Source organism: Canis aureus, chromosome 1 (assembly GCF_053574225.1).
Source record: "Canis aureus isolate CA01 chromosome 1, VMU_Caureus_v.1.0, whole genome shotgun sequence".
Taxonomy (NCBI): Eukaryota; Metazoa; Chordata; class Mammalia; order Carnivora; family Canidae; genus Canis; species Canis aureus.
Genome location: NC_135611.1, coordinates 50205048 through 50231493, shown reverse-complemented (window position 1 = coordinate 50231493; position 26446 = coordinate 50205048). Strand labels below are relative to the sequence as shown.

Below are 26446 nucleotides of genomic sequence, written 5' to 3'. Positions count from 1 at the left end.
AGAAGGGATAGACTTATGTTTCCTACAAAAGTTGGGCATAGTCTAATCAGAATCAGGTTTTGAGATGTTTGCTCTTTCACTCACCAAGTGTTTACCAAGCACAACTCAACTAGGTAAGCCAAGGAGCTCTAAGAACGCCCTAGAGAAGCTCTCTCTGCTTAAGGGATGGTAATGTATCATTGGTATGAACTGCAGAAGCCAAGAGAGAAACAAATTCTGGCTTAGCTGTGGGAAGGGAGTTTCGGTGAGGCCACTGGTTAGCATCCTGAGAGTGGGGTAGATGCACCCATGCATTTGCATAAGGCCACGTGCTGGTTTCAAACACAGTCTGCCCACAGAGCAGGCAGAGATTTGTGAGAAGTGTGGGGATGACCACCACAGGACAGGCCCTGGGAGCAGCTTAGGTGTCTGTATTCATGCTCCTGTAACCTGCCTGGACATGGCAGCTGTTCTATGCCAAGGACTCCTCGCTTTGCAGGAGACCCAAGTCAGGGAGTCAGGGGATCCTGCTCTGAGCTGCCTGGCCCACCCCCATGGCACTCTGCAGCTCACCTGCTCTAAGACCTTGGGTGAGCCTTCTGTACTGGAGATCTCTAGAGTCTCAGTTTCCCCATTTGTAAAATGATGGTGATAACATCTGCCTCATGGGCTGTTTCAAGGGTAAAATGAGGCCATATATGCAAACATGCAAACACACTTTAAGAATCCTATAGCACTAAACAAAGAAGGGATGAGAGATTAAAAAGCTACCTCCATGTTGCTACATCTCAAAATGCTCAGAAACTACCCTGAGGTGTCCAAAAATGTGTCATTTTTCTGTCATTACCCCCATTAATATAGTGATTAAGTGCCAATAACATATACCTTGCCTTTGCTCACCAGTGCTGTGGATCTAGGTCGAGGGAAGACAGGGAAAATACTCTCCTGGGAAAGAACTCATCAGTGCTCCTTTTCACGACTGCCTTAGGTGTAGCAAGAGAATGTGGTAGACGGGGGACAGATCCTGCCATCTTTTCAGCTGTTTGGCCCTCCCGTGAAGAAGCATCTTGTTAGGAGGCATGGGGGGCTGGTTTTCCTTCTGCCCTGTTCCTGTTTAGGACAGGGATGAGCAGGGTACCCTGGAAAGACCCATCCCTGGTTCGCTTATCCTGTGTGCAGGTCTCACAGATGCCATAATCTCTTCAGCAGAGAGCTGTTGTGTCTCTCAGGATATAGCTTTCTCCCAGAAATAAAACCCCATGGAGGTTAAGGCACCTATAGTGGTGGTCTCTGGTGGCACATCACAGATGAAGAGCTTCATGTTCTAACATTTTTATCTCATGGTAGGGTGAACGCTGCTCAGAGCCTGCTCTGAGATCCAACATAACAGAGAAAAATACACTTTTCCGGCACTCTGGAGCACAGTGGTCACTCCCCAGTCTTCCCTGCAGCTTTGAGGCAGGGAGCTGATGCACTTCTAGGAAACCAAGCCCACAGAGCGACACTCTTTACTAGAAACATAAGCCATAAGGTAGCAGCACCTGGGAAAAGTGGACCTATTCTGTGCCTGCTGAGTCAACAGGAGTAACCATGGAGGAGGAACTAATACACTCTATCACCTTGTTTACTTTTTTTGAGAGAACACAAACCTTTCTCAGATGATCACTTAGTATGGAATATCTCTTGACTGCTGTATTCTCTAAATAAATGCATGCCAAACCTTGTAAAAGTAGCTACTGGTGTTTAAAAATTAAAAACATTAATCTTTTCCTAATATATCTGTAAGTGGATCTGAAAGGCAGTAAATTAGATGTAAAATCCAATGGTAATCACCCAGAAAGGGTGATGTAGGAAGGGAGGATGTGGCAGTCACCAAAAGGGGCCCTGGCACCTCCTGGTTTCTCTCCTGGTGGAGCCAAACTGTGGTCTGGCTACCCCCACACAAGGTAGATTTGGCTCCGGAGGCCTTAGAACTTACTCATAAATATGGACGGAAGTGAAAACTCTCAAGGGTACCTGTTCTCTGCTCAAAATGAGGTTTAATCCAGCTTGCCCACTGGGCAGACTGTTTGCATGTTTGCTGGGCTCCAGGGAGAAGAAAAAATACTCCAGTGCCACCAGTTTCCTGAGTGACCACAGTGGCAATGGCAGTGCCAAATTACCCACCACCTGTGTTCAGAAGACCACAGGAGCCAGAGGTCCCTGAGCCTCTGGGCAGGGTGCCTGCAGTATGAGTCTCCAGTTCATTGTGCATTGGGTCACGCAGGCCATCCTATCAGGTTACTTGCGTTCACCCTCTTTCAGCAAGTGTGTCTCACAGCCTTAATGAAAGCAGTTTTTATACTCTGCTGGCAGAGAATGAAATAAAGTGTTAAGTGCGACCTTGATGATGCACAGGCACTGCCCACTTCTCGACCAAACAGGGCCAGCAGGCTATTTCTATTTCTGCCTCTTGTTTTAATCAATGCTCTTCCCTCCAAACAAAAAAGGTTCTAAAGTCTCCTGCTGGAATGAGACATGGGGACTGCCTCAACTGGGAAAGGACTTCCAGGTTTGGGGCAGAAAGCTGGCTCCCTTGTGTGCTCAGCCCTGTGACAGCCCCAAGGAGATGGTTTGTAGCTGCTGCCCTTGTGAAATGGGGAGACAAGTCAATGGCTCTTAAGACAAATGACTTTGGGTTGACACTCTGGCCTGTGGAGCAGCCCGTTCCACTGGGTCAAAACTCATGGTCATTTGCTGTCTTTGCCAAGGAATTACTTAGGAATGTCATGCCAGCTGCTGAAACTCCCTCATTTTGGATTCTTCCCCACCTACATAAAGAAAGATATTGTGGCTGTGCAGATAAAGAATTGGCTGCCATTGGAGTTGGGTGATTTCCTAAAAATATCTTCAGACATTTAATCAAAAAATATTTTTAAAATAATTTTTGTTTTGCCAGGATGAACGAGGCTCAACTCACTTCCTTGATCAACATGCAAGGGCAAGTCCGTTTTCAGGGCCCGCCCCTCTGCCCTCCAAAAGGAGCCTGGGTGAAGGCTAGGCCAGTACTGCACAGCGTCTGACCCATCAACTAGGAGTGAATGGCTATCCCAATCTTTAGCGCACTCCTGCAACCCTGGCTTGGCTTATTTTTTCAGTTTCCACAAATATCAACGAAGACCAACCACTTCAGATGTTCCAAGGCTTTCTGTCTTAACACAGTGGTACTGCAAGCACTGACATACAGCCTGAGAGGACAGCAGAGGACCAAGCATGAATTCCTTTCTCTCTTGGCCCATGACATTCTATACCCTTCACAGCCTCTGACATCAGAAAGAGTATTAGAAATTTCTAAATGGGGATCCCTGGGTGGCGCAGCGGTTTAGCGCCTGCCTTTGGCCCAGGGCGCGATCCTGGAGACCCAGGATCGAATCCCACGTCGGGCTCCCGGTGCATGGAGCCTGCTTCTCCCTCTGCCTGTGTCTCTGCCTCTCTCTCTCTCACTGTGTGCCTATCATAAATAAATAAAAAATTAAAAAAAAAAAAAAAAAAAAAGAAACTTCTAAATGGTTAGTGTGTGTCTCCTCCCTGGAGTGTCACCTCCCTGGGGTAAGGCTGGGCTCCCAGGCCCCCTCCAGCAGGGCCAAGCCACTGGCACTCAGTGGAGGCTGACGTGGGCACTGTCATAATTGAAATGCCACCGTCTTTTTTTGATTCCCCTTCCTAAGGTAAAAAATAAGAACCTTCCTTAAGTGAAAATTTTTTTTTTTCAAAAAGAAAAGAAAGAAAAAAAAGAAAAAAGAAAAGAAAAGAAAAGAAAAGAAAAGAAAAGAAAAGAAAAGAAAACCCAGAACATTATACATGGTCACTATGTTGAAATTTCAGAGTTAGTAGAAGAAAGCAAAAGATAAAAAAGGAAAAAAAGATTTTCCCCAGTAAAAGATAAGCAATTCCAAACTGTGCAGTCCTCAGCCCCTGCAGCCTTGTCCTATTTTAATATTAAGGTTCTGAATTGTTTGAAAAACATTTATTAAGCACCTACGCAGATCTTTTCAGCATCTAGAAAAATTTCCTAGGGCTATGTTAGTAAAGTGTTCCACTGAGGAAGACTCACAGGATTTTTACCGTTAACTTTTTTTTTTCAAACAAAAGTACAGTCTTGTTTTACATGTTGAAGGAAATTTTTGAAATTGTTTTACATGTTGAAGGAAATTTTTGAAATTTCTGGCATCTAGGTTCTGTTGAATTTGAAAATTGTTTTACATGTTGAAGGAAATTTTTGAAATTTCTGGCATCTAGGTTCTGTTGAATTTTAAGGAAAGAAGCAGTACAAATACAAAGTTAGGGCTGCTGAATAATGATCCCTTTGAACAATGAATTAAATGACACAATGACACTGTTTCTTAAAGTCTGCACTCTTTAGCCAGATCTTTCCCAAACACTTTAGGAAGTTAGGAAAAGTCACCAATGGAGTTTCAGGGTGCCATTCCATCTATATGTTTGCAAATGAAGGGGAAGGAAAGCAGTGAAGAAAATTAACAAAGTTAATGATGAACTAGTGCAGGGTGGTTTGGACTTTGAAAGTTTACAAGGTAACATCACAAAACTACAGAAGCCCACACCCTGCCAGGATGGGCTGGCATCTACAGTGAGCTAGCTGAGTGCATCTGAGCCAAAATGGCCCAGGCTCCATGGGCCGCCTGCACACCACAGGGGCAGTGCTGGGCTGAGCTTTCTTGTCTTGCCCACAGTTGAAGTTAAGGCATCAGTTACCTGAAGTGCACAGAGAATCCTATCAATATCATACACAAAAATTAACTACAAATAGATGACGAATCTCAATGTAAGTTCTGAAACTATAAAACAATTCCAAGAAAATATAAGTGTAAAACCTTCATGACCTTGGGTCAGGTAATGATTTCTCAGATACGATATCAAGAGCACATGCAATAAAGAGTTAATAAGCCGGACTTCAAAATTAAAAACTTTTGTGTTTCTGAAGACACCATTAAGAAAGTGAGAAGACAAGAGACCAGGAGAAAAAACTATTGTAGATCATATCCCCAGTAAAGGACTTTTATCCAAAACATATAAAGACCTCCCATAATTCAATAAGAAGACAAAGAACCCAATTAAAAGACGGGGCAAAAGAGTGGAACAGACATCACATCAGAGAAAAATAAATTGCCAGTGCACACAAGAAAAAATGCTCACCATCATTAGTGACATGCAGATCAACAACACAGGGAGCTACCATTTCACATGAGTGGCCATCATCAAAAAGTAACAAGTCCTGGGAAGAATTCAGGCAAGCTAGAACCCTCACATGTGGCTGCTGGGAATGCAGGATAGTGCTACCACTGGAAACTATTTGGTAGGTTCTTAAAATATTGAACCTGGATTTGCAATATGACTCAGAAGTCCCATTCCCAAGAGAGATGAAACGTCTGTCCACACAGACTTGCCTATGAATATTCAGAACAGCATTATTTATAATAAAAAAATGGAACCAGTAAATGAAGAAAATGTGTGGCACCTCCTCACACTGGAGTATTCAGCAATACAGAGGAATAAAGTCCTAACGTGTGCTTAACATGGACAGACCTTAGAAGTAGCACGCGAGGGAAAGATGACAGATACAAAAAGACCATGTATAGTAAATTTCTATAGAGACAGAGGTGGTTGGTGGTCGCTGAGTGGGGACCGAGTGCAGATGGGTGTGAGGTTGCTTTCTGGAAGGATGTTCTAAAGACGGACTGGAAAGATGCTGTACAGCTGACAACTGCGGACCTGTACACTTCAAGACTATGTGAACTATACCTCAAAAAAGCTGTCTGAAAGAACTGAAATCTTAAAAAAAAAAATCTGAGTGTCCATATAATCCTTCTGTGATGCCAACATTCTCTGGACATTAGCTGCTTGGAGAGGATCTAGTGCTCTGGAGGGAAGGACATCATGCCTGAGAGATTACTGCCCAGAGTCAGCTGTGATGCGTCAGGAATGAGTCTGTGAGATTTCAGGAAGCTGTAAGGTCAATATTTTAAAAATCTAATAGCAAAAAGAAGCTAAAGAATATCATCAATGACATATACTTTGGGCTATTTTAGAAAATTAACTACTGAAACGTTTACTTTCTGAAAAAGATGCTTTCTTGTCAAATAACTCAGCAGACTTAACACTGATCGAGCACTTGCACATGTTGATTTAAAGATCAAGAGCCTCCAACATGTGGTAGGATGGCTTCTGCTTTCCCCCATCCTCCCCTGCGTAGGGAACGTAAGTGAACTTAAAGGGGCCTCTGGATCTGCAGTGGTGTTTCCTTTAGTGAGGAGATCGATCCCAGGCACCGCAGAGCTCCTAACCCAGTGCTCATCTCTAGCACATCTGGCTGTGCCCCTCTGTACCTGAACGTGTGAATCAGAGTGACAGACCTCTGGCTCAGATAAAGTGTTGGCTTCTGAAGCTGGTAACCAGTAAAACACAATATAACTGAGCTTTCCTAAAATAAACCATTTATTGAAAAAAGAACCTTTTTCTTAAATTTCATTAATCAGCCTTTGCATAACAAACCTGTGGCTTGCCAACAACAACAAAAGGTAAGATTTCACAGTCAGTGCACTCGACAAACAAGAGTTTAACAAGGCCCAGGACACCTGATAACACTACAACTGCTTTTGAACCCAGGAAGGTCAAAACACTACACTGATGTCACGGTTCTCAGTCACACGAGAAACAGGTGACAGAGGTGATGGTCCGTGTACAGTAGTAATGGCACTTAACATGCAGCTTCTTTACCTCGTGGACACCGTCACTCAGAGGGCCCCGTGCCACGTCAAACAAACAGGAGCAGCAGGAGAAGTGACGCTTGTCACCTGTGCAGTCTTCAGTCTTGGAAGGTTAAAAAGGCTTATACTGCTTCTCAGCACAGTCTTTATGTAAATATTACATACAGTAGTGATTAAGAGAATTCTCCGAGCACACACACTACCAGGCCGCAGACCGATTAGCTTCATTCTTCATCTGTGCAGACCTGGGAGGGAGGCAGGAGAGAGCTGAACCAGATCTGCCATAGACACACAACTAACAGGTAAGTCACCACCACTGCTGCAGCCTCCTCCCCAATCCCCGCACTGGGGAGCCTGAGCAAGAAGCCCAGCTCAGAGAAGCCCCAGGGCAGAGAAGCCCCAGCAAGGACTCAGCACAGAGGGGAGGCTCAATGGTGCAGTAAGTGATGTAGGTACTAAAGTCACGGTTCTGTCAACTGGCCCCTGAAAGCATTTTTAAGAATGTACCTGGACAGGGGCAGCCCGCGTGGCTCAGCAGTTTAGCGCTGCCTTCAGCCCAGGGTGTGGTCCTGGAGACCTGGGATCAAGTTCCATGTCAGGTTCCCTGCATAGAATGGAGCCTGCTTCTCCCTCTGCCTGTGTCTCTGCCTCTCTCTCTATCTGTATGTGTCTCTCATTAATAAATAAATCTTTTAAAAAAAAATGTACCTGGACAATATCAAGTCAATACAAACCATCTAAACAAAGAAATGAGTGTGTTTTAAATTACAAATCCCTAATCTCTACACAGCAAAACTAGCTCCTTGTTCCTTACTTCCACTCACCCTGCTCATTGGCACCTTCCCTTCCTCCGACAGGGGCTCCCCTGTAGGGCCCTTTCAGCACTATTTTCTCTCCGGGACCTGCATCAGAGCCCCATTCTCTCCCCACATTCACACCCATCTGAAAGCCCTAAGCAGATGTTCCAAACATGCCTTAACCATCATCTGCCAGAGGAACCCACTGCCTCCCTGACCCAACCCTCTGTATCCCTACTTGGCCAACAGGATCTCCCATCTGGTGATCCAAACCAGGGCCTGGGAGCCATCCCAGACCCTCCCCTTACTTGTCTCTCATCCCATCAGCTATTCAATTGTGGCCATTTTAACCCCGAAATAGCACCAGTAACTTGCCCCTGACCTCCCACGCCCAGCCCATTAGCTGTATCAGCAACTTCTTAACTACTCTGCCTCCAGAAGCATCATTCTGAAACACCATTTAATCAAGTTACACTGAAAATAAAACTGGAATTCCTTCCTGGGGGCTCCTTTTCACTTCTGCAGCCTTACCTTTTACCACTTTCCACATCCTGTGATCCACCGGTACACAGTTCCTGGATTATTTTACCCTTGTTAGCCTGTCGTCCCCACCGCCTGACCTCCCTATACCCTCCCAAACAGCTCAGGCATCTCATTCCAGAGAAAGCAATGATAGCTGAAATGGCCTGGCTAGATGAAATCACTCTTCCCAGGATGCCTGGGTGGCTCAGCAGTTAAGCGTCTGCCTTCAGCCCAGGGCATGATACTGGAGACCTGGGATCAAGTCCCACATCAGGCTCCCTGTATGGAGCCTGCTTGCCCCTCTGCCTCTGCCTGTGTCTCTGCCCCTCTCTCTGTATCTCTCATGAATAAATGAATAAAATCTTAAAAAAAAAAAAAAAAACAAAACCTGCTCTTCCCAGTGGCCCTACAATGTAGCATACATACCCCACCCCAGCTCTGAAAAAAATGCTTAGTCACTGCTAGCCCTGTCTCTCTCTCCTCTCTTAGAGTGCAGCACTGCTAGCCCTGTATGCAAGTAGACCATACACTCTCAGGAGTAGAAACTTGGTCTTTTGCCCAGTCCCATATAAAATGCCATGTGACAGTCCCAGGCATACCACAAACACACCGGGGTAGATCAAGCAGAGAACCTCAATGAACATTTTCTGGGGGGGGAGAAAAAATCTAAAACTCCCTGGCATAATACGTTTAGCTCCCTTCCTTTTCTTTTTCTTTTTCTTTTTTATATTTAAATATATACATTTTATTACTAAAAGTAAATTATTAAAGAAATGAAAATTGAAACAACACTAATATCACTAACTATTTTGCCTATCATATGGGGGGGAAGATAATACTACACAATGCTGGCAAGAGTATGGAGAAAGTAGTGCTCTGATTTTCTGCAATAGGGAATGCTAATTGGTAAAAATTTTTGGAAACTAATTTGAAAATACATCTTGAAGTTCAAATATTGCATAACCTTTGACTCAGCAATACTATGTTTATAAATGTACCATGTGTGTACTAATACAAGTATTTTATGTCTAAGTTTCCAAATTTCCTTCAGTGCCAGATACAAACAGAACTCAAACATCCAAACATGAAAAAGACTGTACGGTGATCTGCCCAACCTTGACGAAGGAATGGTCGAGGAGCTGGCTGGCCGTCCACCTCATCCTGGGCTCACTTTCAAGGCAGTGAGAAAGGAAGTCCTTTCCTTCCGGGCTTAGTCTCTCAGGGATGGGTGGCTTGTGCCCCATTCCCACTTTATACATAATCTGAAAGTTGTGTTCATATTCATGCCAAGGCCTCTAAAGAAAGGGGGAAAATCAGGTTTAATGATATTACATGGCCATAAAAAAATGAGATGGCCCAATCCTTTCAGGCATCTCAATATTAATATATATCAGAGGCCAGCTAGCTTTTACTTACAGGGCCAAATAGTAAGTAGTTTAGTTTTTTTGCTTACAGAGCCAATTAGTAAGTAGTTTAGGCTTGTGGGCCACAGTGCTCAATTCTCCCGCTGTGACCTGACAGCAGCCATAGAAGATACATAAATGAATGGGTGTGACTGAGTGCCAGTAAAACCTTATTTACAAAGCCAGGTGGTCAGCACAGTCTGCCAACCTCATTTGGATGTTATGATAGTCCAGCATTACCTGGAAGCCACTATCATGAAAATAAAAAAGGATATATATAAACTGATATAACAATGTCAACAAAACATATAAAACTCAACAATTCTCTCACAGGGACATTACTATGCTACCCCGTTGAATAATGAACATCAAATTCTAATAGTGCGAAGCTCTGGTTATTTTATGTATCATAAAACATAAGAATAAAACGTTTAGCAGCCACAAGGTACAATACATTTTCCTACTAATAACACTTGAGAGGTTTCTAACATTTTTCTGCTTTATAAATAATGCTAATACACACACACAATGGTCCCTCTAGACATCTGCTGTTCATTAGCAGTATTTTCATAAAAAAGTAAATTTTTAGAATTTTAAGATAATCATACAGAACAGTCTCACTGCCCTAAACATCCTTGTGCTCTATCTTATCATCCTTTCCTTCTTCTCCCAGAGCTACTGACAACTGATCCTCTTACTGCTGCCTCCTGCCTTCCCCGCAGAATGTCATGTGGGTGGAATCACACATGTATGTAGCATTTCCAGATTAGCTTCTTTCTCGTTGGCAGTATGCTTTTACAGCTCCTCCTTGTCGTCCTCTCGGCTAGACGGCTCATTTCTTTTCACTGCTGCATAATATCCCGTTGTCTAGATTACCAGTTTGCTCACCTGTTCACTTACTCAAGGACACCTTGGTTGCCTCCACATCTGGCAATCATGAGTAAAGCTGCACTCCAGTGCTAGTGTTTGGACAGAAGTTTCTGGTTTCTCATTTCTTTCTGCAGCTTCTCATTTCTCCAAGTTTTAACTTGAGCTTTCTACTTTTTTATTCACTCATGTAAGTGTTCTTTAAGTCATAAATCTTATAAATATTTGGTTCCTAGACGGTCACCTGTCTTCACGTTACTGTATCTTTTTAGAGTTCACTTTTTTTTATGTTTACTCACATTCTCTAGTTAGCAGAAAATGTGTCCCTGGTATTTGTAATACCTAATAAAACACAATTACAGCTCTGTTCCTGTGAACACCCTCTGGGAGTTTCTCCTCCTGGTGTGGGCTCTGCTCACCTTGCCAGTCACCATCTCTATGACGACACAGCCCAGACTCCAGATATCGGCGGCACGCCCATGGCCTTCTCCTTTTGCACGAGTGATGACTTCTGGAGCCATGTATGCTTTAAAAGTCACAGATATGGTGATAGGAATGGATTACAAACACAGCACCATGCAATAATAGAGCTAAGCAAGAAATTAATATTGTGTAATACTCCACATAAATGAAACTAACTGGGGATCCCTGGGTGGCGCAGCGGTTTGGCGCCTGCCTTTGGCCCAGGGCGCGATCCTGGAGACCCGGGATCGAATCCCACATCGGGCTCCCGGTGCATGGAGCCTGCTTCTCCCTCTGCCTGTGTCTCTGCCTCTCTCTCTCTCTGTAACTATCATAAATAAATAAAAAAAAAAAAAAAAAAAGAAACTAACTTATGGCAGGGGGGTGCAGAAAGGACTTTCTCGGAGTTATATAATATGAAATATTGAAACTAACAAAAGATTTCAAATCAATTTTCTGAATTGACATTTTAGGGGATGAATTAGTATCTAAATGACAATTTCTGAATGGCAAATCTTCAGATAAACTGTATCACATTAAAAATATGAATTAAGTGGTCAAAAGAAGCTGTAAAATTTTATGACACTGAATAATCAAAACAAATAATTACCATTAAACATGTCCCTTTTTAAAGGGACAATGAAGCAGACTGGTGGGGAGCATACCAGGTGTGGGCTTGGCTGCACTAGTAACACATTCCCACGTGTTAAGATATTCACCCACTTCTGGGTGTGCCTACCTACTCCTTTTCATTTAAAAGAGCCAATAATGCTTCAAACTTCCTGCCTCCTTTAGACAGACATGAAATTGTCACAGGTGCTCGACAATAAATAGGTTATGTTCTTAAAAAAAAAAATCCATACTACCCTATTTAACATACTGTTGTGTTTTGACTAGAATAGTTTTAATAAACCCCTTGTGAACAACAAAGGTAGTTTTTCTGGGAAGAAAAAGAGGACTTTCTTGTCTCCTTTCACTTTGGAGGGAAAGGCGAATTTCTGCATCTGAGACGTGCTGGCAGGTAGAAGCCTGCGGTGTCTGTGGTCAGAAACCCTCCCCCCTCCTCCCTGGTCTGTGCTGACAGCAGAGATGAAGGGAAAGCCCAGTTACCAAGCACACTGTAATGAGTCATTGTGGCAAAGACAAATCAAGCCAGTCCCCACCTGCTGTCCCCAGTGTGCTATTCACTTCTCCCGGCATGGTCTGTGCGTTGTTTTTAAGCTTTACTGAGCATCCAAAATCCCCCAGCTTGATGAGTCCAGAGGAGGTTAGGAAGATATTGGCACCTAACAAGAAACAAGCACTTGTTGGGCTTGGGAACACAGAGTGCATTTTCAGCTATACGGCAACCAAAATTCCCAGGAACTTGATTCACAAATTAAATAATGTAAAGGTTTATAAAATTTGACTTACAGAGTATAATCACGGAAGGATTTTAAGCCTTATACACAAATGTTACTACAAAGCAAAGAAATGTTCATATCAGTACAGAGAGCTTTGACCAACAGACTCTGAACTGAAACACTTGCACAGATCTAATGCTGCAAATACAGGGAGACCCTTTACAGAGGAATTACATGGAAGCTACCATTGCCTGTAAAATCAGAGGCGTGAACAAGTAGCAGCGCCTGTAACAGGTCGCAACGTGGAGTTTGGACTGGCGCACTCGCTCTTCTCTGGAGTCCTGGCTGAGGCTGCACAGACAACTTCGAACTATGACTGAAGAGATGCTATAGAGCCTCCTCACATCTCTGAATGCAACACACATGCTCATACTCTAGCTGGAATCTGGGGTGACTGCTCACAGCTGCAGGAAGCTCTAGGCTATGAGATATTGTTGCCCTAACCAAGCCACATATCTCTGGCACTGTGTGTCCTATGGCACTTTTCTCAAAAAGCAGTACAGAGCCACTCAAATTAGGTTGGGAGCCACACCATGAGCTGACATCTAACAGAGCACCTGAGTGCTCCCAGGATATACAGTCCCCACAGAGGACTACACACTACCAACTTCACAACTCTGGAGCTACTCCACACGTGGACATCAGCCATACTGAATCACAAAAAATATCACAAGGACAAAGATTTGATTCAACAACCCTGAGGAATTCTCTTTATGGTCATGGCCCATGAAAGGAAGGTACCATTCCGTGACAGGGATCAGAGCCAGGGTATTGGTATATGTGGCTGAACAACTGGAAACAGGCAATGTCATGGCTGATAAAGAGCCAATTAGGCAAATGCTCAGAATGATTCCAAGCAGCAAAGCAATGGGGGACACGGGCAGGCGGGGAGGCAATAAGAATGGTGGATGCTGGGGATTCAGGGCGAGCTACTGGAGGGAGGATGGACAATCCTTACACTCAGACCAAAGCAGGTTCTGGTGTAATCCAGCCCCGTGCTGGATCAAGTGCTGGGTCGGAAGTCAGCCAATTCTACAGAGAACGTGCTTATGCTGGCCTCGGATTGTGTGACAGAGTGGAATCCTTCAGTCTAGGGCCCACCAGAGACAATTTGTCACTTTAATTATCCCTGACTCCCCAAATACAAAGGTCAGGGACAAATGCCAGAGGTTCTGAGACAAGCATGACTATTCCCCTCATGCCAGAAGAGAAAAGCACTTTAAATCAATCAGCATGACTAAGTCAGTCTTTAGCAGAATTGTACACTGGAGGAGGTTGGTGTAAATAAATCTTGTCTCCCAAAACACAGCTTACACTGGCATTTCAGATTCACGGTCACTTTACATATGCATGATGTTCACATGGAAATACGCAAAAGTCTTGAACAGAGAAAAAGATGTGTAGATTGTGAATGTCTAGTAAATATACAAGGTTGGCTAAACCAGCCTATAAAAATAGCAAGTTTCATTCTTGGGGAAACAGACCTCACTAAAAACAGTGTTACGCAGAAAGATAAAGCAGTCTTATCTGCTCATGGATGGGGATGTGCTATATGGTCTCTCAATACTGGGTTCTTAATGGTAGCATATTCACAGTAAAGGCACTTCTTTCTAGAGAAATGGTTTGTGGGAGAGGGATCTAGTGTCTTGGCAGCACCTACTATGTGTAGGGCACACAGTCTGGTATCCATGGCAGCCAGTTGAGTGTGAGGACTACCTTTGATGTCACGGTGAACGATGCCATGCTCATGGAGGACGTTGATTGCGATGGTGATCTGCTTTGAATACAGCCTAATGACATGCTCCTGAAGTCCCAGCCTTGACACCTCTTCTAATGTCCCCTCGTCACAGTATTCCATGAAGATGTACATTTCTTCCTGCGGGAGGAACAAAATGCAGCCTGTGTTTATATGTACACTAAGTGAAGAACCTGGAAAATGTCACAGGTCATGCCCCAAAGGAACCTTCTTTCTAATGGTATGCTACACTTGTCATCCTCAACACTGAATTTGTCTGGTAACAGTCATTTCTCACTCCTACACAGAGGTGTCTGCCTGCCTCCTCTGTCTGGAATTATACAGCTTGTCGAGATAAGAGTGTCTTCTCCAAATCACAGGTGATAAGTTGTCTATTATCCTCTGAAATTAAGTCTGCTATATAATCTCAGACAGGGACCAACAGGGCTGTCCCTATAAATGTATTATTAAGTACTGAAACACATCCTTTTCAGATATGAATTTATTTGTGAAAACATTAAAAATCACCACTATTCAACTTCCCTTGGAAGTTCAGACTCCACCAAGATGATCCGAGTTATCCTCTTTCCCTCCAAGTGTTTACTTCCAAACACAGGGGGGAAATGAATTTGAAGTTTTAACGTTCTCATTTCACAACGGTTCCTTAAATACATGTAGGAGAAAAACCAGCATTTCTTGACAGTGCACCCAACAGTGGTTCAGTGAAAAATGGGGGGGAAAAAGTAACACACTGTGTAAGGGGCATTTTAGAAGAATCTTCTGATCGGCAGGATGGGTTTCAGTGCTTTATAATGTCGGGTTAACGACTACAGTCTACAACTTACATTTTAGGAAGAACTCCTCTAGTTTCAGAGAGAAGGCAGAAATGATGTAACTCATGGAGATTTCCTGATAATTAGGCAAAGTTACTGTGCTCTGAAATGAGAAGACCTGCGATGTAGAACAGGACTCCGACTGTGCCCTTACTGATTCCTCACACAAAACCGCGTGATCAAAGTTGGCTTACTCTATGAAGCTCCACACCAAAATACCGAACCAGATTGGGGTGTTTGATGCCCTCAAAGATTTTCAATTCGTCTGCAGTTTCCTTGATAGTTTTATGGTCATTAGGTTGAAATCGGATCTGTAAAGAGAAAACTGTTGATCAGTGTTGGTCCTGTCACAAACCAGAAACAAGACACCTTTATCCCCGAGAGCTGTAAAGCTGCCTCCTGCATGTGCATCATCCAGACCCACAGACTACGGTCAGTGTGTCTGTACTTGACTTTGAGTCTTTCTCTGCTTTGTCATTCCAAGTGAATTAAACATGCCTGCTTTAGAATATTTGGTGAGAGAACAGCTAACAGGATCATTTTCATAACTGCAAACTGAATTCACAAAATCATTAAACATTCGATAAGTGATCATAAATATGTAGGTTCTGGAAGATAAAAAGGTGAGAGATAATTGTGCCCTTAAGAAGTATACGAAAGGGCACCTGCACCCCAATTTTCATAACAGGAATGGCGACAACAGCCAAACTATGGAAAGAGCCCAGTATTTTGTCAACAAATGAATGGATAAAGATGTGGTCTATATATATACAATGACATTACTCAGCCCTGAAAGAAAGAAAGAAAGAAAGAAAGAAAGAAAGAAAGAAAGAAAGAAAGAAAGAAAGAAAGAAAGAAAGAAAGAAGAAAAGAAAAGAGAGAGAGAGAGAGAGAGAAAGAAAGAAAGAAAGAAAGAAAGAAAAAAGAAAGAAAGAAAGAAAAGAAAAGAAAAGAAAAGAAAAGAAGAAAGAAAGAAAGAAAGAAAGAAAGAAAGAAAGAAAGAAAGAAAGAAAGAAATCTTGCCATTTGAAATGACATAGATGGTACTAGAGGGTATTATGCTAAGTGAAATAAGTCAGTCAGAGAAAGACAATTACCAATATGATCTCACTCACGTGGAATTTAAGAAACAAAACAGAGGATCACAGGGGAAGAGAGGAAAAAATAAAACAAGAGGACAATCAGACAGGAAGACAAACCACAAGAGACTCTTAATCATAGGAGACAAACAGAGGGTCACTGGAGGGGGGGGTGTGGAGGGATGGGGTACCTGGGTAATGGGCATTACGGAGGGCACGTGATGTAATGAGCACTGGGTATAAGACTGATGAATCACTGAACTCTACCTCTGAAACTAATTAATATATTACAGTGTTAATTAATTGAATTTAAATTAAAAAAAAATTTTTTTAAAAGTAGTTTACGACCGGAGTGCCTGGGTGGCTTAGTTTGTAAAGCATCTGTCTTCAGCTCAAGTCATGATTCTAAGGTCCTGGGATCGAGCCCCAAGTCAGGCTCCCTGCTCAATGGGGAGTCTACAACCTCTCCCTCTCTCTCTCCCCCAACCCATGTTCACTCTCTCAAATAAATACAATCTTAAAAATAAAAAAGTTAACAACCAAGTGGGAACAAGGTGGTAGAAGCAGTGTGGGTGAATGCCATGTGGGAAGACAAGAAATGCCACAGGAGCTCAGAGAGGGAGGGCTGGGCACTGCACGTGTGTGCTGCCTGCCAATCCTACCACCCATCGAAGCTCCAGCCTCTTCCGCCACAGGCTCCTTTTACTCTTTGCATCCCGAGTGTCTCCTCAGGAGCGACAACAGTATTTGCTTCCCTGATAGGAGGCTGGCTCTCTCCCATCCTACCTTTAGCTATTGAAATGCTGCTCATTCCTGAAGCTGATCACAAATGTTATCTTCTTACCTAATTCCCCACTAAGATTTTACTGTTACCACCATCCTCTCCGCCTTTAGCTAACTTTGCTTGCCTCTTTCTGTAAGGCGCTCAGCACACCTATGTGGTGGCAGAAGTACCTGTGCATCTGGTCTGAGAGTTCTTACTAGCATCCTCACCGGAATTGGACACTGCACTACTCTATCATCTCCAGGCATCTGCCTAGACAGCTCAACACAGAGGAGCTAGCTCTAGGAGCTAAGAAGAGCCTTGAAAATAAGCTTCTTTACCAAATCTCTGTCATGCAGAGGCTTCAAAGCAGAAGGCCCCCAACAAGACCAGACCACTTACCTCCTTCATAGCCATCAATTCGCCAGTGTCGACACTGATACAGGTGTAGACCTTCCCATACTGCCCCTCCCCTGTGAACAGAACAAACATACCATCTCAGTCACCAAAGAAGGCCATTTGAAGTCATTCAGATGTGTAGTAATGTTTCCCAAGTCTGAATCTATATTTATATAATCTATAATTATCTACTATTCCAAGACCCAAAATGTTCCCCAATAACTGAAGGCAATCTCTTCACTGAGCCTTACCTGTAAATATCTGTAGGGTAGAAGGAACTTTGGCAAACCCTAGAGGAAGCATAAAGGAACAAAGGTGCACACTTCTAAGCCCTTACAGCCCTTGAGGAGGTCAGGGCCCAGGGTGGGGGCACCGTCTAAGTGTACCTTGTTGTGGCACGTCCAGGGGTGGGTGGGAGTGGATATTTTACCAACGTATCTTTGGGGACATTAAGCGAAGGGGACGGAACATATAGCAAAGACCAACAACATAACTGATAACATTTACAAAGCACTTGGTTTCTTCTGTGTCTTCTGCCTTAATTGCTAGCTCTACAGAACCTTAAGGGTATCTGGGGCTCACAGAGTCCTATTATCACAATCATGTTAGCCTCTTCAGAACCAAACACTCCATTGAGAGATGTATTTAAAAGACAGAAGGATCTGAAACATGGTCAGGCTGCTTCTGTCACACGATCCACCTCTAGTTATAAGAGGCACTTGACTTGGAAATTAATAACAGGCAATGCTTTAGGAAGGACAGTCTCTCTTCAGTAATGTTCTTGAGGGAATAAGGTCATAAGAACATCAACAGGAACAAATGGGTAAAATTTACATAGTTTTCCATTGGCAACTTCTGGAGTTATCATGCAAAAACTACTCATTTTAATGAACCATTTAAAAAAAATCTTTCTAGGGGCACCTGGGTGGCTCAGTGGGTTAAGCGTCTGCCTTTGGCTTAGGTCATAGTTCTGGGATCCTGGGATGGAGCCCCACATCGGGCTCCCTGCTCAGTGGGGAGTCTGCTTCTCCCTCTCCCTCTGCCCCTTCCCCTGCTCACTCACTCTCAAATAAATACATATATACATCTTCAAAAAAAATTTAAAATCTCCTTTGTACTGTTCTTAAAACACATTTTACTGAAACATTATTTACACAACCTAAAAACCAGAACCCTCTGCAAAAGATATGCTACATCTACCAGAGATAAGAATCAGTTATACAACTTAACCTAAAAAAGTGTGACTGTTGCTGTTTCTAACAGAGGTGAACTCTATGTCACATTGCTCCATTTCCTTACCAATTTTGTTTCCTCTTTGCCACTTGAAGGTCACCTTCCTCAAACCTACATGCATAACGTTATCATATGATTTAGGGGTATCACAAACTTGACCAATGATATTCTTTCTCCTCATTTCTCGATACCTCTTTTCTTCAAACAGTCGGACTGATTTCTGGATAGCTTCTATGGGTCCTTGTTTGGAAGCACTGTCTGCAGGGAGAAACAAGCTCAGTAGTCCCAGTCACTAGAAGTAAGTCAACGTCCAGCAAATAATAATAGAAAGAGAGCAATACACATGAGCACTTGAGCACAGCAAGGCTTAGCATTCTCTAGTCAGATACCCAGCAGGTGCATTCAAGTCCATTCCAATCCAACAGCTCCAGAGGATGCGCCACCCACTGCACAGACACACACATAAAATATAGGCTCGTCAGGCAGAGCTGATGACTTCGCCCCCCCAGACTGCTGCTCAGACCCTGGAGTGACTTCCTACCTGCCACCAGACTCTCCATCTCCAGTCCACTCTCGTTGGCCAGTATTGTCTTACTGGCACATAAAATCTGGTATGTTCCTTTCCTACTTAGATTTATTTCACGGTTCTCAACAAACAGTTTACCAAAAATCCAAGCCCTTCATCTGGGATTGTAGGCCATGCAGATTTTGGACTTGGTTTATCTTTCCCAGTTTGCTCCTGTCAGTATTCTCCCTCTCTTCTCCTGCCACAGGCCCCAGATGAACCAAACTAAACAGACTCGTAGAATAAACACTCCAAGCCGTTTCTGACACTTATGTTCACACTTTCCTGCTGGTCTAAAAAGCTGTCTTCCCACCACGGTGTCTGGGGTGTACGTCTCACCAATGACAGCTCAGCTGAAATATCATACCCCTTTTCGGAAGCTGTCTTGATGAGAAGGGAATTAAGTTGTCCCTTCTCTGGGAAGAGTCCAGAATAAAGGCTCTGGAACCAGGATGCCTGGGATAAGGTCCTGGCTTCATCAGTTTCCAAGTAGATAAGTTAACTGACTTCTTCATATATTGAACTCCTAATTTGTGAAATGAGGGTAATAATATCTCATGCACAGATGGCACTACTGTATTTAAGGAAATCATACATTCAAGGTGCTAAGCCCTATGCCTGGGACACAGCAATACTCAGTAAAATTTAAGTTACTTTTGCTACTATTCCTTACCTTCTCATCAGGTTCTATATCTCTAGTTCTCCAAATTATCTGGTCATAACTTACAGTAAAAAATAACTTTTACACATATAGATATCTAAAGAAGTTTCATAAAACAGTATTACTGTTACCACGTGTGATTCAGACTCCACCTTATGTTTTCAAATGCTGACTTTACAACCCACAAACGGGTTATGACCCATAATGTGAAAAGCACTGCTTGGTACGTGTCCCCATTACAGCCCTCCTCATATTGCATCCTCACTAGCTAAGAGCCTCACTTTCTGGCCAACAAAGAGATCACTAAGGACTAGTATGGCTGTACGGTTAATTTGAGAAGAGAAATTCCCCCAAGGTTTATAGTGTTCTAACTACAGTTTCACACTATAACCACTTCTTAACAACATGAATCGCTGTTTTCTTTACCTCAATATATGACACATCAGGTCTCATGGGCACCGAACAAGATTTCACAGCTATGAGCCCATGGACTCCACTGTCAAATATTTCTGGGAAAGGCATTTTGGTTTTGTTTTACAGTAAATATTTCTCAAGATTTCTCCATCTTTGTTACTGTGAACTGTAACTATCCCAAGAGTTCCCAAGTTCTCCTGACCACAAAGTACTTGTTTTGAAGATTATCACAAAGAGCTGGCATGTATGGGAACTTCTGCTGACGTGAGAGCTGCTGGAGAGACCCAAGCTCCAGCCCGTGGCTTTCCCTGCCCTAAGCCCTCCACATACACCTCACCTGCCCCAGGCTTGGCAAACAATGCATCAGAGTCATTTCTTCCACTTTGTTCCTTTTGTTCCTTTTTTTAAAATCCCACCTGTGTCTGGTGTCTTGCACGGCACCACCATAATGATACGCTAACCAACCTTATTTCCCCCCACTCCAAGCAGCTCCCACCGTCTCTCCTATCTCCTCCTCCCCACACCCAGAACACACCAGGTGCTCAAGAGGCTGCCGGGCTGCTGACTATCTCAGGGTGAGGCTTTCATCCCTTAGCTGTCACTGAAGACTGGCCACAGTCTAACTTCTCCCAGCCCCTTCGTGTTCACCACCACTTATATCTACACTGCCCAATCCAGCTGGCTTCTCCTTTCGTCACTGGGCCTCCCTCTGGATGTATTTCCTACTCTGTACTTTTCCTCCTGGCTTGATGCAGATCTGTTTTGATATAAGAGTCAGCTCAAGCCTCACCCTTCCATAACACCCCCCCCCCCCGCCCCCACCAACTATTTTCAACTTTGGTGGACAATATACTTCCAAGGGGCGAACATTGGTATGAGCACTGGACTTGTAGAAAGAAGCAGTGTGCGCCTGCCCCAGCTCTGTCAGTTATCACCTTGGTCAACTATTTGGCTTCTCAAAAACTTCATCAGAAGAAGATATGAATAGTTATTCAGTTCACAAATATTAATTATATTCCTACTATGTACAAAGAATTATGTGAAGGGCCCACCCAAAGTGACATAAAGAATTAACTACCACCATAGCTTAAAGAATATAAGATGAATAAAACATGTTCCAGATCCAAAGGAGCTTATAATTTATTATAAGAAACAGGAAATGTATACACAGTACACATAGGAAGTAATGTCACAGGTATAAAAGAGATCAAAAATATTAATGAAAAACTAATAATTCAAAAGCTAAAGCATATTTTAGCTGAAACTGCTTACTTTATGCTTCAATATTTGAAGTTCAACATTCTCTCTCTTACCCTTAGTCTGGCTGATAAGTGTCCGAAGTTCCCAACTTCTTCGAGCTGACCCACTTGAATCACCTTTTGGATACGCTGGTTCTGCAGGAAGTATGTTTTTCACAAAATTAAGATTTATGGAACAGATAAGCCTATGTAATCGAGAGTAAGACTGAAATGGTGCGTGGCAATGATTAGTTCCCGTCAATCTGTCCTTTCGTAATTAATTTCTATTCGATGTGAGTGTGAGAAGCTACCTTGAGAATTAATTCAAGAAAACTATACCAGACTAAGAAGTTGTCAATGATGTTACATGATTTTGACTACATGAATTTTCCACACGTGACAAGACAACAGAATACTGAGCAGAAATTAGATTCTCTAGGGACCCCATTCAAGAGGCCCTGAATTATAATAAAACCTCAGCGCATCATTAACAAACTTAGTGCAGGTTCATATTTTTAAAGAGAATAAGAGTGCCTGGCAATTAAAGTAGCAGACATAATATATTTTTTAAAAACCAAAACTAGCAGATCTAGAAAATGCAAATACAACTAAAAGGCATCTATATTAAAAAGCCAACACACGTTGATCAACAAGTGTTCTCTGGGAGCTCTGTCATTGTTTTCTCATTCTTCATTTCTTTCTAAGGCATAGACCATAAAAGCAGTAGGAGATTCAGCACCTCACACACTCACCGTCGCGCTCCTCCGTGGGGCTTGAGTGGCGGCTCAAGGACCGAAACTGTAACTCGGCGGCTATAGAAGCCAACCGGTCATTCTCAGGGACACTGGAACCCCTGTTTTGAGATTTTAAATAAATTGAGCTGTCAATTCAATGGAATTAAAAATGAAAGATCTGTGAGATTCTTCTAGAGTGGTAATTCTCAACTAGGGGTAATTCTGCCCACTGGGGACATCTAATATCTAGTGAACACAGGATAATGCAAACAATAGCCCCCAAAGAATTATGCACCCAAAGTGAACAGTGCTGCTACTGAGAAACCCTTCTCTGAGGAAGGAATGGTCAGATTTTTGCTGACACCTGACAGCAAAACACTCTGTTTAAAGTTAAAAACAACAAAAACAGAAACAAAATAGGATTTATTCAAGTGTTACTGGCATGCGTGGAAAGCTCCACCATTTAACCCCGGATGGATTAGAAATTATTAGCCAAATATAGCTAACATTTACAATTCTGATCATACTATATATTAATGTACTTAATTCTATTTTTTAAAGTGTTAAAATTATCACATGATTGAAAAGATTTCAAATCTCTTAAGAAAATGGAAGGGAATACCTAATGATTTTCCAAGCAGTAGCCAAGCAAAGATGCAGAAGAGCAGGAAGCTTAGCATGTAAAGAACAAAGTTAATTTGTTGCTTTTCCAGAATAAAGTTAGGTGTGTTTAGAAATCCAGAATGAATCCATAGACAGTAAAACCCAGAATTAAATAAGGGAAGTGTTAAAATTACGATTCGAGTAATCCATGATAAATATGGCATGAGTTTATTAACACATTCAGTGTGTACTGTGTGTATGAGCGATATTATGAAGTATGGTAGCATTTATGCTCTTTTCCAACATACACTGAATAGATTTAAGGGGACATGGTTCTACTGAACAGATGCTCAGAGATTATGAAGTATGCAATGCTTTTTTATTTCCCTAAACTCTTAAATCTAGTATAATACTTGTTAAGTCTGAAAAGAGGGGGACATCCTCTATTGCCATGTAGTTCATCAAAAAGTCTTGAAGCCGCTTCATGGAAAAAATCACTGATGTTGAAGAGACAAGTGACTCCTAAAGCAACACCAAAGACTGTGGTGCCAAGGGGAGGTCACCTGACACCACTATATTCCTGATTTCTCAGAGACCAAATCAGACCACATCCTCAGAGACTTTTGCTAGGGTAAAAGGCAAAAAATATACTTAAAGGAAATAATGTGCGAGTGAATGTTTAACTACTAGTGGAAGAGTTCCACAAGTTCAGTGGTGTAACAATCAGCTTGCAAAATTCCTGAAAAATTAACAATCAGTCTCACAAAGCAGCAAGAGCCAGCTCCAACAAACAGAACACCATAAAAAAGTCTTATCAACAATGGTAAGATAACTGAAGTCCAGACTATTTCCTAAGTCAAATCAAATAAAATCAAATCAAAGCATTTATAGGATGCTGTGGGGCACAGTTAAGATTTCACAGGGCTCAGGGGTCTCTAGGACAGGAAGGACTGCACACTATGAGGCAGGGGCCTTCCTGCTGAGGCTGGAAGTCCTGGGCATCACTCTGCTTCCCCTGCAGCACATTCACAAACCCTGGGCTGTACAAGCCATCGGCAGGGGGCAAGCTCGCCACCACAAAGGGGCTGAAGCCCAAAGTTAAACTGAACATGTGCCAGGCTTGAACGCAGGAGCAAGGCAAACCACCATTGGGGCGCACATCTCCACCGGGCCTTGCTGCTCAATGCCTGCTGTCACATATACACAACCAGAGAGTAGAGAGAACTTTACTCTTTTGTAAAAACTGCCCTTCAAGATGGCACACTATGATGATGGTAAAATTTCTGTGTGTCAAAAGCCATCCCAAAGATGAACACTTAGGAAGTGCTATTCACAACGGACTGAAAACAACTTCCACAAGGCCTGAGACTAAATGCACAAGAAGACCGGCCACATGTACTTCACTTTTACGCTAACACATGCTTCATGCACCACACCCCTGACTCGCAAATGCCTTAAGCCACAGTTCATGAACCCCGAAAAAAAGAAGAGCATTCCTCACTTTTCTAGTTTGCAGGAATGGTGTGCAAACATGGACACAGCAGGCCATGAAGTGTTCTCAACTGAGTCTGCTCATGAGGGCATATGGCTTCCCTTCGCCCTGTGTCACTCTCATGAAAAAGACAATTTCAGTGCTTCCCTAAGGGACAGGAAAGCAGATGTGGGAACATTTGCCATGAAATGTTCTAAACATAAAAATGAAGAAGGTAAAGGGAATCTGTTTAATGGTAACTGTTAGTTGTTTTGGTTGACAGCTGAAGCTGTAAAATACATTGACTTTTTTAGGTTATACAGGTTTATCACTACAAACTGGAACATTTATTATTTTAATGAATGGAAGAATGGCAATGTTTGTAGAAATTTTAGACTGTTATAAAGTAAGTCTAAAAACATTTGAGTGCATTTTCAATTCTAAAGCCACATGCCATCTTTCTGCCAACATACTAATATTTTTTCTGTGGAGCAAGATACAGAGCACTGGGTTCCTTCACAGTTTCATCTTTTTTGATCAGGTTACCCTCAACTCATATAGTTTATTTGACTCTATCACTATCTTTACCAGGAGATGAGAATAGTGACTGTGTGTGCCCTCTGCTAGACATGAGGATAAAATTAAGAGTGACTCAATGTCATTTGTCCACTGAGTATATGAGGCCTTGATGAAGCCCTCTGTCAAAACTAACGAGAGTGGGAAGAAGTGTAACAATACTCCTTACCTATACAGATGACTCATGCAAAAGACTTTCCAGAGCTTGGCAAATATCTGATAGCTCTCTCTAGTAAGGATACATTCTCTATATAAGATACAAACCCCACGAGCTCACTTTTCCACTTTCATAAACTACTTCTAATCAATAATTCTATAAATCAGAAAATCTGGTTAGAAAAGGGATCCTCCTAAAATGCAAATTCCCACCTAACGGTGTTAACTAGAAGCCACCTCTGAACTACCTTGGGACCGAAAGGCACCACTTGCTGAATTTTTCATGTTCCCTTCGGTAGGGACCAGGTTCTTTGGTCTGTTACTCTCACCAAAGAGTTGTTACTGGCAGGAGTCTAGTCATTCTGGTTAATATTCACTCCAAAGAAATATTAATCAGGCAAATTATCTACTGGTGCTGCTGGGTGCGAGAGCCTTCAGGTTGTGCCACCCCATGGGCTGCCTCCCGAAGCTGAGGTCCCTGCGGGAGTGCACAGGAGAGGGCCGAGGAGACAGGATGCTGGGGAAGGGTGACTACCTGGTATCATGGGCACTGCTGATGGGTTTGGGTGGTGCAGAGTCGCTGCCTGCGGGGCCGGGGCGACCGGCGGTGGCGGCGGCAGCAGGGACAGGAGCAGCAGCAGGGCTGCCGTGGCTCCGTGCGTCTGAAGGCACGCTCCGAGTGCTGAGATGAGAAGAAGAGCTTTAGGAACACAGATTGAGAAAAGGGACTGGACTCTCCAGTGGTTTTAAAAATAAAATAGGGTGAGGAAGTGAAAAATATTTAAAAATATAAAATGCAAATTTTCCTTTCAATGAGATTCAGGTCTAGGTATAAAAAAGAAAAACACTAATTATTCTGAAAAATAACTGTGGTCTTTTCCTAGCAAATATTGTCAAATAAACTTAACTTTTAAGAAGTGATTCTAATAGGGAAGAGAAAATGTTCACTCCCTCAGGATGCAGAAATGCCACCACATTCAAGAAAAATACTTTGTACAAGTTTCAGAACTCAGTTCAGTATTAAGTTGCTTCAAGGTTACATACACACATGACAGTCAAGACTAGAAAGATCATTCCAATTTTTTCTCCATTTCTAAAATGATGTTTAGGATTGTTTTTCAAATGCTTACTGTGCTATGCACACTCAAATTTGTTTTCGTAAGGTCATTTTCAAAGAAAAAAGAATTATTCCAAAGCTGGTGAGCATTTAGTAGGTTGAGGTTATAAATAAGCTGAGAAACTAAGTTATCTGGAAAGGTACAAGTCTGTTTTAAAGTCAAATGTCTTTTTCTCTTGCAATTAAGGCATTGTGGTACATTTTTGAGATAATGCAATTAAGAGCTTTTAAACAGTATGAACAAGAACAAAGAAGAAATACTTAGTGATCAGAGCAAGCACTCAGTAGCGTCAGAGCATGAGCATGCACAACACAGAAGAATCAAATGGCTAGATGAGCACCAAGTACCTGAATCCCTCTGGAGTCGGGATAATTAGATGTGGGTTGGGAGGGTCACTATGGCATCGTGGTACCTTCACAGGGCGGGGACTGTTCCGATGAATAGCTGCCAGTGACAATGGCGACAAATCCAACTTGTTAAAAGGGTCAAAAGAAAATGCTGAAGCAGGCCACTAAACACTTAACTTTGTTGGTGACCAAAATAAACCCATTATATAAGAAAATCATATCACATATACAAACATTGTGGAAAATGGCACTTTTTAAAAATTAATAAAAGGTATATTACACATTCAAACTTTTAGCATCAAAAGCATCTCCCAAATCCTGGAG

The 26446-nt window shown here is 42.7% G+C and overlaps 1 protein-coding gene across 5 annotated transcripts in view; it reads right to left on the bottom strand.

Moving 5' to 3' along the window:
- Window positions 1-6453: 6453 nt before the first annotated feature.
- MAP3K4 (mitogen-activated protein kinase kinase kinase 4) overlaps window positions 6454-26446 on the bottom strand; it is a 110773-nt gene continuing 90780 nt past the window's right edge. For 2 of the 5 annotated variants that reach the window (XM_077899228.1, XM_077899233.1), the window contains exons 16-27: window positions 26123-26219; window positions 25193-25339; window positions 21870-21970; window positions 21193-21273; window positions 18306-18497; window positions 17010-17080; window positions 14960-15076; window positions 13914-14073; window positions 11958-12080; window positions 10752-10858; window positions 9178-9357; window positions 6454-6988 (exon numbers count right to left, since the gene is read on the bottom strand). In XM_077899228.1, the coding sequence (XP_077755354.1) occupies window positions 6968-6988; window positions 9178-9357; window positions 10752-10858; window positions 11958-12080; window positions 13914-14073; window positions 14960-15076; window positions 17010-17080; window positions 18306-18497; window positions 21193-21273; window positions 21870-21970; window positions 25193-25339; window positions 26123-26219 (1397 nt within the window). In that variant the 3' untranslated portion in view covers window positions 6454-6967. Of the gene's footprint in view, window positions 6989-7250; window positions 7321-9177; window positions 9358-10751; window positions 10859-11957; window positions 12081-13913; window positions 14074-14959; window positions 15077-17009; window positions 17081-18305; window positions 18498-21192; window positions 21274-21869; window positions 21971-25192; window positions 25340-26122; window positions 26220-26446 lie in introns of all 5 variants that reach the window. The other 3 variants (XM_077899247.1, XM_077899254.1, XM_077899239.1) reach the window with 2 other exon arrangements.